Source organism: Priapulus caudatus, unplaced genomic scaffold (genome assembly GCF_000485595.1).
Source record: "Priapulus caudatus unplaced genomic scaffold, Priapulus_caudatus-5.0.1 Scaffold366, whole genome shotgun sequence".
In the NCBI taxonomy this organism is placed as follows: domain Eukaryota; kingdom Metazoa; phylum Priapulida; class Priapulimorpha; order Priapulimorphida; family Priapulidae; genus Priapulus; species Priapulus caudatus.
The window spans coordinates 126,259-140,933 of record NW_014577427.1 but is presented as its reverse complement, the minus strand read 5'-3'; the positions used below and the strand labels follow the sequence as shown (position 1 = coordinate 140,933).

Here is a 14,675-nt window from a genome sequence, read left to right as displayed (position 1 = left end):
CACACACACACACACACACACACACACACACACACACACACACACACACACACACACACACACACACACGCACGCACGCACGCGACGTGCTGTAGACGTGAGGTGTCGCAGGTCTAGGTACATGTTAGGTGTACACACCTGTATACCTGTCGACATCTGGTCTATTTAGACGTGCGTTTCTCAGGTAATTCCTGTAAGTCTGATCTCTGTCGCGCACTGTTCTGGCAGCCTCATATTCCGTATACACCAGCGCCGGCACCGGTTTTACCAAGCTACTTGTTTCGTTCACAGCATCCGACGTGGCGGCGGTCTGATACTGCAATATCTAATAATACCAGGAGTAGATAATAGGGAATCTACTATAGTAATTCCATATTATCTACTCCTGATAATACTGTAATAGCTAATACAAGCAATAACTTCAAATTTTATACTCGCAAAGGAATGAAGCCGACTCCGGTGTAGGTTGATGTGATAAATAAATTATCTATGGGTTAGCTAATGTACTGGCTAACGTACCATCTAGTTTATGGACGCAGTAACATACAAGATCACATAAACTATATGCTTTGCGTGCTAACGTATAGAGCATGCACAGCTAATATAATATCTAGTTTATGTGCCCTTGCTATGATTGAACTGCGTAGTCGACGATTGAATAGCGCCACAGCGTTTTAATTCAAAATCGAACTACAGAACACACGCAACACTCTCTACTACAACATGCTTAATACTACCGGACCCACGACTATGACAGAAACAGAGAATAATATAATAGGTACGACATGGTGATAGAATCTGGACTATATTAACAACAGGTGGTAAAGCTAATAGCAACGCAGTGCCTCAAAGAACATGTAACGGAGGAATCATAGACATAATTTATAATGCATTAGAAAGGCATATACCTATGCATGTCTACGGGTTGAATTGATTAATGCTAGGGGTTTCCTGTGAACAATGCGTCATCGTTGTAGTCGTCAGCTGTATAGATAGGAACTCATTAGAGGGGACGGTATGTGGAGCATGAATATTCGCCGAGGCACGTTTGGAGGAAGGAACAATACTAAGCATTATGCCGGGTAAAACGCTAGCTCGGTCACGACGGTCAGCAGTGAGAAATGTATAGCCAGCGTACAGGCCTAACGTCGGGACTTAGCTTTCGTTAAAGAGAAACTGATGTATTCGGACGCGCACACGCACATACACTCGTACGCATGCACGCACGCACGCACGTACACGCAAGCGCGCTGTTACAACTATAGCTAGAACCATAGTGAAAATATGGCTAGAAAGACCACAACCTGTCGCCGTGTTGGCCGAACACATATGGAATAACAAAGTAATATGCCCATCAACTTAAATTTGTGTAATTTAAACTAAATAAAAAGAATCCACGTTAAAACAAAATGATTTTATATAGTATTATCTCCGTATGATAGATCAATTTAGCGACGCATGCGCACTTACCACGGCGAAGATGAAGAGAACAAGTGGACCATCTTGTGCCATCGAATCGAATGTATAATCCCAAGCTAAAATAGGTAAACACGTAAGCAGAAACTAGTGCAGACTCTAAAGTATCGAAGCTTGCTCATTCCGATTTCAGGGTGCAGTATAGTGTAGAGCAGTGCTGGCCACACAACCGCAGCACAAGGTGGTAAGAGTACTACTGATGACGAAAGGCAAAGAATGTCGACGTGAACGGATGTTTCGTGAAAACGAATTTTGACAAACTCGATCCATAACAGCGACATCTTTGTTTAAAAGAGGTGAAAGTGAGTCTTGTTTCGATGCCCCACATCTTCGCCAATGCTTACATGCGAAAAAGTCGGGCAGAGGTTTTTTATCTAGAGGGAATGCATGTATGGCTCAAGAATCAGTCAAGCTTGATCTATTCAGCATATATATATTTTTTTTTTTTATTGGGTTTATTTTATATCATGGGAGGATCTTTTGTTGCTAATGCCGATGGTTAGGCTCTGATGAGGGGTTTGGGTAGAGGATATCGTATTAAAAATCTTTATGGAGTTCGCGTAGGACACTCGTGTAGACCGTACGGTTTTGTAAGTAACCGGACACAATGGCCGACTAGATCGCTTCTGATAACAACACATAGTGGTGATACCTGAGCCATAAGTGCGTTTCCATTAATTTGCATAGAGAATCATGAATGCTAACACAGTCATGAGTTATCCTGTCTCATTAAGCTCCCGTCTCTCTGTGAATATTACAACAAGTGTTCGTCGTGCATTTTATTGTGCATTGGAAATTATGTGGCTCGCATAAAGGTAGAGCCAAAAGCTATATATTGCGTTAACCTTGTTATTGTTGAGGAGTAACAACACCGCTATATACAGCTACCTGCGACAGCGTGAAAGTATGCCGGATATGCAAGACATATGGCTCTTTATTCCTTATATACATAGCAGGCTAAGTATACGCGTGTGCATGGCTGTGCGCGGAAGCGTGCGACTGCGCGTGTTATAATGTGTACTAACGCGTAACGAACGGCAAAAATCGCGCGTAATCATCACAGTTTTTGTATGACTACGCGTGTTCGTCTGATCGGCTTTGGGTGTACTCACCTCGACGACGAACACAACTTTCGTGTTTGCGATCATTCCGCATTAGTTAAGGTCCTGATTTTTAAAACCGAACGCGCGTATGCTACGTGCAAATGGGCGGGAAATTTATGCTTGCTGCCTGCCGCGGACGATACAGCTCTTACAATCGCGAAATTGTCACCGGCGCAAATCCGAATTTAGATTACAATACTGACGCGGATGAATATTATGATAAACGTGGGACACGATAAGTTGCACGGCAATATATATACACTGAATTAACGTATATCGAGCAACGATACGCGCCCACACGAGCACCCGAAACCTATAAATACACACACACACGCGCGCACGCACGTACGCACGCACGCACGCACGCACGCACGCACACACACGCACATACGCACACACACACGTACACACACACTTGCACACACACACACACATATATATATATATATATATATATTGGAGTAGATAATAGGGAATTCCTTATTATCCCTATTCCCTGATATATAACATATATATATATACTATAATATATATATATATATAAGTTCAGCAGTTTGTCTCTATACTAATTAGTCCTCTTTCTATCTCTCACATTAGAAGGTTCGTGCCGTAATTACCGTTGCGTTGCCACCTCGCATCGCTACATCGGCGATATCAAAATCGTCACGCTTTCGATTATCATAAACCTCGCCGCTACACTCACCTGACACGCCACACCGCTACGCGATCGCACTTCACTCATACGTCAACGGGAGCTAGGCGTCCGCCGGGGCACTAGCACTAGAGTGGAGAATACGGCCCCGTTCGATCAGTCTGCATCAAGTTATCACAATCAGCGCTGATATATGAGCTTAGACACAGGCTCTCTTTATTCGGTTATTATCCGATATATCTATACGGTGCAGACGCTGATGATGTAAGCCCCTATAATAATACGACGTACAAGGACGTCACGACATGACCCATGCCCTTACGCAGCCAACGCCTTCTTTACAATGACGTCATTCAAGTGAAGTCGCCGTGCTATATTTGCGTTGTTGATGATGAGGAATTCGGTGTCGGATACGCTTGAAGGTCACTAGAAAAGCCACGGTGACAGCTGCTGACTACTTGTAGTGTATTTTAAAGCTACTTTAGAAGCCTAAGCAAGGGTGTTAATACTGCCAGGGGTAGACCGGGCATAGAACACAGCGTTGACCGTCTACACTATCATTTAGAAATGTGAAAGAGACGAGCTTAAACAACATTAAATGCGTTGGTAATTTTTTTTAATTCATTTGAAATGCATTGGCAGTTAATTCGTCTTGGAAATCCCCTCCCTCTTTCTCTCTTTCTCTTCGTCCCTCCCCCTTCTCTTCTTCATCTCTCTTTCTCTGTCTCGGCATGTTTGTCTCTCTCTAGATAGCTCTATCCGTGCGTGCATGGGTGTCTGTGTTTGCGAGCGCGTGCTCCTTTCCCCCTTTCTCTCTCCTCCTCTCTCTCTTATATATATATATATAGTGCGTTATTTGCTCGGGCTGCCTAAAGCAAGGTCACACTATACGTTACACAGCGCTATTACATTACGTGTTTCTAACAAGACGTCTACTTGTTACAACGAATCTTGCGAGATAACCATCTTTGTCCGTATGTACTAACAAGGGTTTAGTCATGCGCGCGAGCTTTTTCATTGTTGCATGTACGTATTTGTTAACAAGGTGGCACGGCAAACTTAAATACAGAGCTCTCTATATATAATTCTATATTCTTATTGTTTGTGCACAGCGGCGTGCGTGCGGTGTGCTTGTGTGTTTCAGACGAGAATTTGCACGGCATTTACAGGAAATTATAAGTAATAAAAAGGGTAGAGAAACATTAACATTTTGGTAGTAAATACCGTTCTTATAGTAAAATTTCGTGTTTATTTAACATTCTATTATTGAAACGTTCCAAGTGCCTGTGGCTAAGTGCACGACAAGAGGGAATGTTGGCACGCCGCAAATAACCAGCCATCTAAGTACGGGCTGCATATACGACCTCTGAATCGTAAGATACTGACAACAATTTGCACAAAACTGCCTAATACGTATGTTGTATCAATTCGTACGCGACTTACTTTTTATTTGATATACGTCTTAGCTATCCTACGTGGATCCTCACTTGAAGATTGTCTTTACAATGATAAAGAAAAGGTTGCTTACAACTTGATGCCAAATGAACGAACTGTATTGGACAATTGCATATAGGGATTCAGGAGGCGGGGTATGAAGTTAATTGTACGCTTGGCTGTCATACCTGAGGGAGTCGACGGATATCTGACGTAGTTGATGCGATGATATTTCGAGATGATAGACTGATTTCTCTCGAGAACCGTAGGAGGGGTTCATATTATTAGGTCTTTGTATTTCTATCGTTATTTACGTCACCTCGCGCGCAATAAGCTACTTACTGTATCAAGGATAAGGAGCGGAAGTCGGCCCTTCTACATCCGGGTAGAGACTAACGACTCGTTGTCAGAAACATCGAAATACGCTAAGATCAAGGTTAATGCTGTGATAATACTTACGACTAATGTTGGGACTCAAATATTTGTGACAACAGCCATCCAGACCTATTCGCGTTTGCGTTCATTGGTGTTAGGGAAGCGATGAATTTCGCAAGATTTTCGTCCGTCATCGCCGGAGAAGACGTGCGAATAAATGCAACTATATACGCACGAGTTTCTATGAGGTAGCTGCAACTCCGTTTCACACTGCGGGTAGTTGTGCCGTTTTTAGAATGTCTGTTCAAATTCACAAAAGGCACGGAAAATGCGATATTATTATTTATAGCCCTTTTAAGCTAGAGCAACAGTATCAATTTCAATACTGAGAACGCCACGAGAATTATTAATAATCCCATAATGGTGAGCACCATCGCGTAATCACCTTTTCCAACATTTTAGAGTTTACTATCCAAAATGAATCTAGAAATAATAGATCGAGTGTTGAAAACATATGTGAACAAAATTAACGAGAGAGAGAGAGAGAGAGAGACAGAGAGCTTCCGGCCATAATAACAGGTAGTTTATTGTCAGCGTAATTAATCATGGCGAAACCGACGCGCATCTGCTATTACGAAGTATCGTTCGATCCGATTAATAAAAAAACCATGATTACTTATCAGCCATATCCTGTTGCCATGCGGCGCCACCGTAATTTCCTGAATACTAAACACATTTCAATATTAAAGTACAACAACAGACAGAGCATAATTACATACCCCCCCCCCCACACACACACATACACCGGGTACTTATAAGAGATATCTTGTGTATATTGTTAGTTGCGTATCTTGTTAGATGTTGTTTAAATCATGGACAGGTCCGTCAGAAAGCAGGAGGCCGTGTCGAGAAAGCAGCAGAGCTCGTCGCCGTCGCTAGACTGTGAGAAGCGCTGCAGCAGTCGGCAGAGACTGCAGTCGGACACGCCGCGAGCGTGACGGACGTCGTCGGTAACGTGATGCGCCGACGCGACGGCGTGCTCGCGTGTCGCGCCGCCAGGGGGCGCCAACCCGCCGAAGAAAGCGTCGACGGCGTCTGCGGGGAGCAGCGGTCTTTCCGACTTCTCTAGCGCGGCGACGAGTCGAAGGTTTCGCGGTGCGCGCAGAGAGATTTCCTCGCCGGCTACGACTAGCGACGTGCCATCGTCGTCGTCGTCTCTCAGAAATTGCACGATGCGGCGCACGCGCGCCTCTTCGAGCCGGTGGTTGCTTATGGCGCCGGTAGAGGGCGCGTTTTCGACCTGGCTCACCGCGCGGAGAATTTCGGTGAGGCGGGACGATTCCGCGTCGGCCGCGAGCGAGCGAACTAAATCGGATCCGGATTCGATGATGCTCGTCGTCAGCTCGCGGTAGCGCTTCTGAAACGTGCGCAGATGCTTTCGCCGATTGTCGACGACCGGAACCGGATCGGTGGCGCCACCGAGCGGCCGCTTTGCAGTCGGTAGCCGGCGCAGAATCAACGACTGCTTTTTCGACACCTGCTCCCAGAATGCATCGCTCTCGATCTCGTGCAGACGCGCGTCGCTCGCCGCCGTGCGTCGCGTCTGCACGTCCTTCAGGTATTTCAGCTTTCGCCTGTAGACGTCGCGCTTCACGGGCGTCAGTAACTTTTCCCTCTGCTTCTCCGTGAGAGCTTCGTTCATCAGGTATTTCCAGAGGGCGGTGGCGTGCGACTTGCTCGCTGGACTCAGCAGGCTCCACTTTGATGCGTTCGCGGTGGGCGCGCCTGCGAATGATAAGACCACGGAACATTACGTTTTCGAGTTTGCTTACGTTTTTGTATTCTCGCCTTTGGAGTGTTTCGATGTTGAAAGCGCATTATTATGTTGTCTGATAGCCGTTAAAATAGGATTGACCTGCATGTGAGACGGGAAGTCTTGCTTTTCAGTTTAGCGGCGTGAAATAGCTCGTATTTTTCGTTGCTCTCAATTTAAGCGTGTTCGTATTGTCGTGAAAAGATCACATGATAAACATACATGTCAGACGGGACGTGCTGCTTTTTATTCTGTCCACGTAAAAGTTTATGTCGCGGTCGGAAAGCTCGCGCCACTTGTTCTTCATGACGTCATCGAGATTCTTCGCAGTAGACTCGGGATGCAGCTGCTGATAATGGCGCTTATTATCGCTGCAAAACCAGGCAGTTATAACTTATTACCAGCGCACTGGTTTAATGGCAGTACTGTAGCAGCAGCAATAGTGTGCATAAATGACTCTCCATATAACAATATTCCACAATAAAAGGTTGAATAAATAACAAAACTGTAATATTCTACTTGTATTACATCACACCTTCGGCTATCTCCCCATTTTCATTCAAGTTAGTGTAGTGCTCTTACCGCTCTTAGACTATTAGCTTGAAAATATTATATACACTATTTCATCAGATGGTTAAAGTTTAAATTATTATAGTTGAAGGTTCATTGCACAATAAAGGACAGCTACTAGAAAAATTAGAAATATATATAAATTAAACTCATATGAGATTATAGTTAATAAACTATTAAACCTAATCTCTACTAAAGACTGACCTTTGCCACAGACGAAAAGCGTCTGCTATTAACCTATGCTTGAAGTGTTTACCCGCCTTCTGAACCATCTCTTCTTCATTCGCAGTGGCATCACTGCTCCGCTTGCTTTTCTTTTTCGCCTTCTTGTTTCCTTGGGAGCGCTTACGTTTGTGCGCCTTTGCCCTTCTCGCGGTAGTAGTAGTAGTAGTAGTTCGCTGGTGGGTTCCATCTGTCTGCGCTACAGTGTCGTCGCTTTTCGTCTTCGTCTCGACTGCCTGTTTGAAGAGGTCGCTGAGGCGAATCACCAGCCGCGGAGCCTTACCATCGATTGACTCCTCCTCATTGGCGTGTCCAGGGACATCGCTAGTCTCTTCGGGCATTGGCGAGTCTGTGGGATTCTCAGTTGTAACCATCGCTTCGATCGCTGGCTGGATCGGTGATCTGTCACCCGACAAAGTGCTCTGCTTTGATAGAGCTCCCGCACTTGTCGTTAATTGTGCACCTGAATCACGTTTAACCTGAATCTCACTAGCAGTGGCGCAAGGGGAGGTAGAGCGCGTGCAGCAACAGGGACTCGATGGTGACGAAATCGTATCTGCGACTACGTCTATTTGCTGTTCGGTAACCGAAGACAGACTCGCATGTATTTGATCACACAATTCGGCAAGTTCTTCCGTTAGAAAGGTGCGTAATACACATTCGGATATGTTATCGACAGTTTCAGAGTCACACTCGGTCGCACTGGAAGATGCAATATCGTGATCGGAACTTTCTTTTGTCGTAGGTGAATCGATTGGCATTAGGGATGATTTATAAGGAATTTGTACATGTGTATCGTCTGTCTGTTGTGAATCTGGATCCGGCTTCATATTTGCGGTGAGTAGACAACTGCTTGAATCTGCCACACGCTGTTCCTTTAGTCCGCTTTTATTTATTTTCGGTCCGGTTTGTTTCACGTGATTATACCGGAAGCGTTTAGACCTTCTCCAAGTTTTCTTTTTCCCCGCTACCCTTCTCCTGGTTGCGATGTCGCTGCCGTGTCCTGTCGGCTGTGCTGCCGACGTTTCAGATTTCTCGCGTTCGTTAGGATCATTTATTCGAGATGGGCCTGCAACAGAAGTTGATGCCCCATCTGTGCTCGGAGATTCCCTATCTGCCACTGACAACATCGATAGTTGTGGTAGCGGTCTCACGAATTCTTTTCCAGATCGTAACGTAACGCGGTTTCCGATAAAATCCGCCATGTTAAAGCATGGCGCAAGCGATTGTGTCACATCTCTCTCGTCGCACTCGCTGTGCACGACGCCTTTATCAGAGGTTTTGTTATCCTTTGTCTTTTTTCTCGCGTTTCTTTTCGATTTCCGTGCTCTTCTCGCCATATTCGCAAAAACAGCGTAACACGCAATTCGATGGCACGCATGCACGTAACGTCGCAAACACACAATATAATTATATCCACGTCTGACAGTGTTTTGTACTGCGTTACATCGTTAGCCAAAACAATAGAGCTAATATCAATTGTATTGGTAGAATCACATTTCACTGCTGACGTAAACAAAGGAATTAATAGGTTATTGTTTACTGTATTGATTCTGTTTTTCCTTTGTGCGGGCTTGATTGTTAGGCTACTAGACTATTAACGTTGGCATAGTAACAGATCCAGTAATAACACGAAAATATCGAATTGCAATTGCCATTGCTCTTTACAATTTACAAGTAAAAAAGCAAAAATATACAGACGAGTGAAAAATATCTGAGAATTGTATTAGGGCGTGCGTGCCTGGATCCGTGCGTGCGCACGCACGGTTGGGGAGGAAGAGAATTTAAAACAACTACAAACGCTTTTCAATCGGCATGTATATTGTATAAATTAATATTGCTTTATTTGTTATTGTAGCTTTCTCAATGAAACCATAATCCGAGTCTTAGTTCAATACAGCACTTGCTAAGCAGGATTAGCCACAGAATTAACCAGAAAAGGGCATAACGCTATGAACATATATGTGTACTATCTTGTACTATATACAGATATGTATATAGCACATTTATACTATGTACATGTTCACGATAAACAATAATAAACAACAACAATCAACGCATGCAATAGCACCGCGTATCATAACAATTTCATCAGTGAGTGGCGTGATTGTAATCCAATCAATCAATCAATCAACCAATCAATCATTCAGTCAATCAGTCAATCAATCAATTAATTAATCAATTAACCAACCAGCCATACAACCAACCAACCAACTACCCAACTAACAAACCAACCAACCAATCAGTCAATCAACCAACCAACAAATCAGTCAATCAATCAATCAATCAATCAATCACTCAATCAATCAATCAACCAACCAACAAATCAGTCAATCAATCAATCAATCAATCAATCACTCAATCAATCAATCACTCAATCAATCAATCAAGTAACTATTGTCGTTCACTCAGCTATTATCACTGCGCGTACAAGGAGTCTGGCAGCTCTTGCTTCTCGTCTGTCTCTCTCTCTCTCTCTCTCTCTCTCTCTCTCTCTCTCTCTCTCTCTCTCTCTCTCTCTCTTCTCTAGCTCTATCTTCCTCTCTCTCTCTCTACTCTCGCATGTTTGCTCCTAGTAGCGGTAGCTGTTGTGTATACCGGAGCCTCCGCCCGCGTACTCGTCTATGTTGCCCAGGTGTCCTATGCTGCCGATCGTGCCTAGGTCGTTCACGAAGTTGCCGATGTTGCCGAGAGAGCCCGATCGATCGCCGACCGACTTTGAGCCGTGACGCCAAAGGTTTCCGCGCGAGTGGTCGTAATGCTGGCCGTCATGCACGCCGTGACCGTTTCCGTCCGCGTAGCCCCAGTTGATGCCGTGACCATGACCGCTCTGGTCGCCGTGCTCGTTGCCCTGACCTTCCTTGTAGCCGTTGGCGTGTCCATCTCCCCACCGGTTGCCGTAGCCGTCCTCTGCAATGCACCGACAACGTACAACAAAAAACAATAGCGACGACGATGGCGATGACGAAGGCGATGGCGACAACAACAACATCTACATCATCATCATCATCATCAATAACCACAACAACAACGTTCAACAACGCATAGGCGCGTTCGTGACAATGTAAGAGAAAAGTTATTTTACGATCGCGTTTATATAACCTGTCAGCAACAGTGTTCGGCAACTGTATGTGAATGTCTGTGTCAAGCTGAATAAAGTTTGCTCGAGCTTCTAATCTCTTCAGCTTGTCGTTCGTGATAGTGAGAGTTTTAGCAAACTAACGCGTACATTTTACATGAGAATTTACGCACGTCGCTTCTTCTGGTTTTTTAAGCCTTTCGTGGTTATATGCCGTACATATGCCCGTGTAGAGAACAAGGCTATAGCGTGCAGAGTCACTCACTGATCGTTGTTGCAGTGAACGTAGGAGTTGGCGGCAGTATAATAATACATAAATAGAAATAATGAATTTAAAATGAATAAAGCGCCTATTTGCCTAGCTCGCATATTGTTGCTACGAATATATAGGTATAATATCGCAAAACACAGGCTAGCGTTCACAAACGTATTCATGTGACGATCTCGCGTTTAGTGTTTATCAAACCCACGAAATATTTAATCAAACTCACACATAAACGTTGATGGACAATAGATGCGTGCGTGCGTGCGTGCGTGCATGTGTGCGAGCGTACGCGCGTACGTGCTTGCAGAGAATGTTGAAATAAAATTTTCTGTGTGGAAAAATCATCTTATTCTTAAGAGCATGTCAGTTCATAAAGGGACGTGCATAGACTAAGGACACGTATCCAACGTGATACGTGTAAACAAAATAATTAACGCAATTGTCAGATTTTAACGCGTATAAGTAGTATTAGCTCCTGGTGTTTAGTTTGTGCCTAGTCTAGTCTTTGGCTGGTACAGCCATCGGCATGACATCAGTCGAGTATCTCTCTTAACATTTTGTTATAAATTATCTCTGTTCCTACATAATACGTCTACTCGCATACATTTCGCGTTGAGAACAAGGAATCATCGTTTAGTGCGATATTAATTGCTTCGTGCCTCAAATAATGACCCCCGGTCAGATATTAGACCCCCGGTTATAATTTCATTTAGTATTTCTAGCGTGCACGCTAGTTCCGAAAAATGGCGTCACTCGCGGCAACTTATAATTGTTAACATGGTGAACATCATGCGAATCGCATAGAAAATATTCGCGATGACCTATCATAATATAGTGTTCGAAGTCGCCCTTACACTGACCTCGATCGGACAATCATATAATAAGCATTTGCACAAAGTTATTATGATGAAGCGTTTACACGTCTGGCGCGTTATACCACGGCTGTGTTCTTGAATGAGTATACGGTTAGATTACTCATTTAACTGCCTGTCTCCCGTCCACATGCACGAACCACACATATACACCAGCAATAACGATTATAATTTAATCACCTTTCATTTGTCCCCCATTATTTGATATATCAGAAGAGGATCCAGAAATTATACTTTTCCCCACTACACTCCTTATTTTAGAAAATACAGCTGCAATCAGATCAATCTGAACTATAATATATATATATATATTTATTATTTTTTTTAAATTGTGAAGTAAATTATTCTATTTTAACCAAGACAAATGTTTAACACACTGAAGAATCAGACGTGCAGTCACACGGGGTCCTTCCCCCTCCCCGAACCCCCTATCAATATATACATTCTGGTATCACACTATATCTCTTCCTACTTATAGTCTCGTCTATACTGAGAATAAAATATCGATAGCAGTTCATCGAGTGTTATTATTAATAGTATGGTAGTAGTGTAGTATTGTATATAATAACGTAGTAGTAGTATAATATGTAATAGTATAATAGTAGTATAGTGATTGTTATGTTTATTATGCATTAGCGAGACCAGCTCCAGCAGGTGCTGTCACCTATCGGGGGACACAGCACCTGCTGCATGGAGCTGGTCTCGCTAATGCATAATAAACATAACAATCACTATACGATCGATATAATAATATCGAGTGTTATTATCAGTATTAGGGTAGTAGTGTAGTATAGTATATAGTAGTATATCGAGTGTTATATATCAGTGTTTACTGTTGTCGTTCACTCACCGTGTCCGTGCCCGTAGCTGTGGCCCTTGCGAGAATACGCTCCTGTTCCGCCGGCCCCAAACGCAGCGCCGCGGCTATAGCTGCCCGCATCACTGATCGAGCCGATACTGTGACCGCCCGTAGCGTCATAAGCGCCTCCGTGACGACGAGCCCGGCCGTAGCCCGGCTGGAAATACCCGCTGGCACATGCCATGCTCGCCAACTGAGAAAGGAGGAGACGCGCGAAGCCGTGTTGGTGTTGTGAAAGAACCGATGATCCTAATTATTGCAGACCTTCGTGAATAATTAACGTGGACGATTTGGCCTTGTTTGGAAATAACAACGAAGCGCTAGACCATTTCCCCGGAGTACGTTGCTATGCGACGGTTCGGTTTAGTTGGTGACTATATAGCTATGGGTGCAGTTAGCTGTCTGGACTATACACTCTGTTTGCGCATGCCTCCTTTTTTAATACGAATCATATCATCAAGATGCCGGCGTAGGTCTAACGGTCTCGCGCACAAGAGCGAGTAACTTTGCTGGACAAAGAGTGTTACACAAAAACCAAAGCAATGCAGTCAATTGCAAACCAAACCAAGTTATGGAGGCCCTATATGCGCCAATAACGGAACTAAAGGGACGAAAAATGTCATCAATAATACTATGGGCTCTTGACGTTACCTACTAAATCTCTTGAAATTTTACAAATGTTGTTCACCACTAGTATAAATGAGGACACCGTGTGAGAATTTGTCTACTGCGGTTTAGTTTTATAACGGTGATATAGAACTTACTGCGAGAATGGTGGTGCCAAAGATAAGATATCTCATTTTACCTGAAATGTCACAAGTGCATATATTAATGTACGTACCTAGCTACAATCGAGTAAACTAGGTCATTCGCACCAATTCCGATTTACTTCAAAATAAAACCTATACGGACAAATGTTAAACAGCGAGTTTAGTGCTAGCCATTAGTTGCTTTGTCGATGTTCAATCATGTAAAATATATATGTATATATTTTGCAGTTTTTTCCGTCATTCATCACCTCTCATGTTCCTGTCTTTTAACCTATACCTCTCTCAGTCTGTTTCGCTCTCTTTCTCTCACGTATAAATATATAATATATATGGCGAAGTGCTGATTTGCATATTATAAAATCATTGTAGAAAATAAAATAAATTGAACTTCGATTAAATCATACTGATCGATATTCTCTGAATCAGATACTAACAAATCACCGTCGATGCGTGACTATAAGCAATAGATAGTTATGAGGTAGACGGTTACTTCATTAGGTACACACGTACAGTCTTACAGAATTACATACACCTACTATTTCTTTCCGTATGCATAGGCAAAGACTCCACTTCCTTCGGCAGCCAGCTGAAAACTAAATGAGTCGCACTATATTTTGGTTAATACGGGCCACGCGAAAACCTGTCCTCGTTCGCAGTAGAAATGCCCCGATGACCCGCCGAACGCGGTTCGACAAATTGCGCGCAAACATGATTATTTCTGGTTTGATAGCAAATAATGCGGGTCAAAACGATCTACGGCTACGCAACTCGATGTTTGCTCACACCACACTCGACGAAATACAATGGTGGCATTAATTCGATTACGAGGTGCGTACTATTGCGCGTGTCATTGTGTGATAATTCATGTGTCAGCAATGGTAACATCGGTAAAATCGCCCGGGATGCGCCGATATCGACGGAACGCATGGTTCTGCACGCATGCAAAAACACGAATGCACAGCCCGGTTTCAATGTTATTTTTTATCTATCTATCTCTCTCGATCTATCTTTCTTACTTACTTTCTTTCTTTCTTTCTTTCTCTCCTTCTTTCTTTCTTTCTTCCACTCACCCACCCATTCATTCATTCAATCCTCCATCCATCCATCCATCCATTCATCCAGCCAGCCATCCATCCATCCATCCATCCATCCATCCATCCATCCATCCATCCATCCATCCATCCA

General features: G+C 43.7%; 2 protein-coding genes across 2 annotated transcripts in view; both read right to left on the bottom strand.

Moving 5' to 3' along the window:
- Positions 1-3,368, bottom strand: part of LOC106809599 — a 7,674-nt gene extending 4,306 nt beyond the window's left edge. Inside the window, exons 1-3 of the mRNA XM_014812733.1 lie at positions 3,283-3,368; positions 1,471-1,535; positions 139-325 (exon numbers count right to left, since the gene is read on the bottom strand). Coding sequence (XP_014668219.1) covers positions 139-325; positions 1,471-1,512 — 229 coding nt within the window. The 5' untranslated portion in view covers positions 1,513-1,535; positions 3,283-3,368. The remainder of the gene's footprint in view (positions 1-138; positions 326-1,470; positions 1,536-3,282) is intronic.
- A 6,849-nt stretch (positions 3,369-10,217) lies between these two features.
- On the bottom strand, positions 10,218-12,904 carry LOC106809587 (glycine-rich cell wall structural protein 1.8-like). Its single transcript, XM_014812720.1, has 2 exons — positions 12,712-12,904; positions 10,218-10,555 (listed from the first exon to the last, which is right to left on the bottom strand). The coding sequence occupies exons 1-2, from the start codon at positions 12,902-12,904 to the stop codon at positions 10,218-10,220; spliced, it is 531 nt and encodes a 176-aa protein (XP_014668206.1).
- Between the last annotated feature and the right edge of the window lie 1,771 nt (positions 12,905-14,675).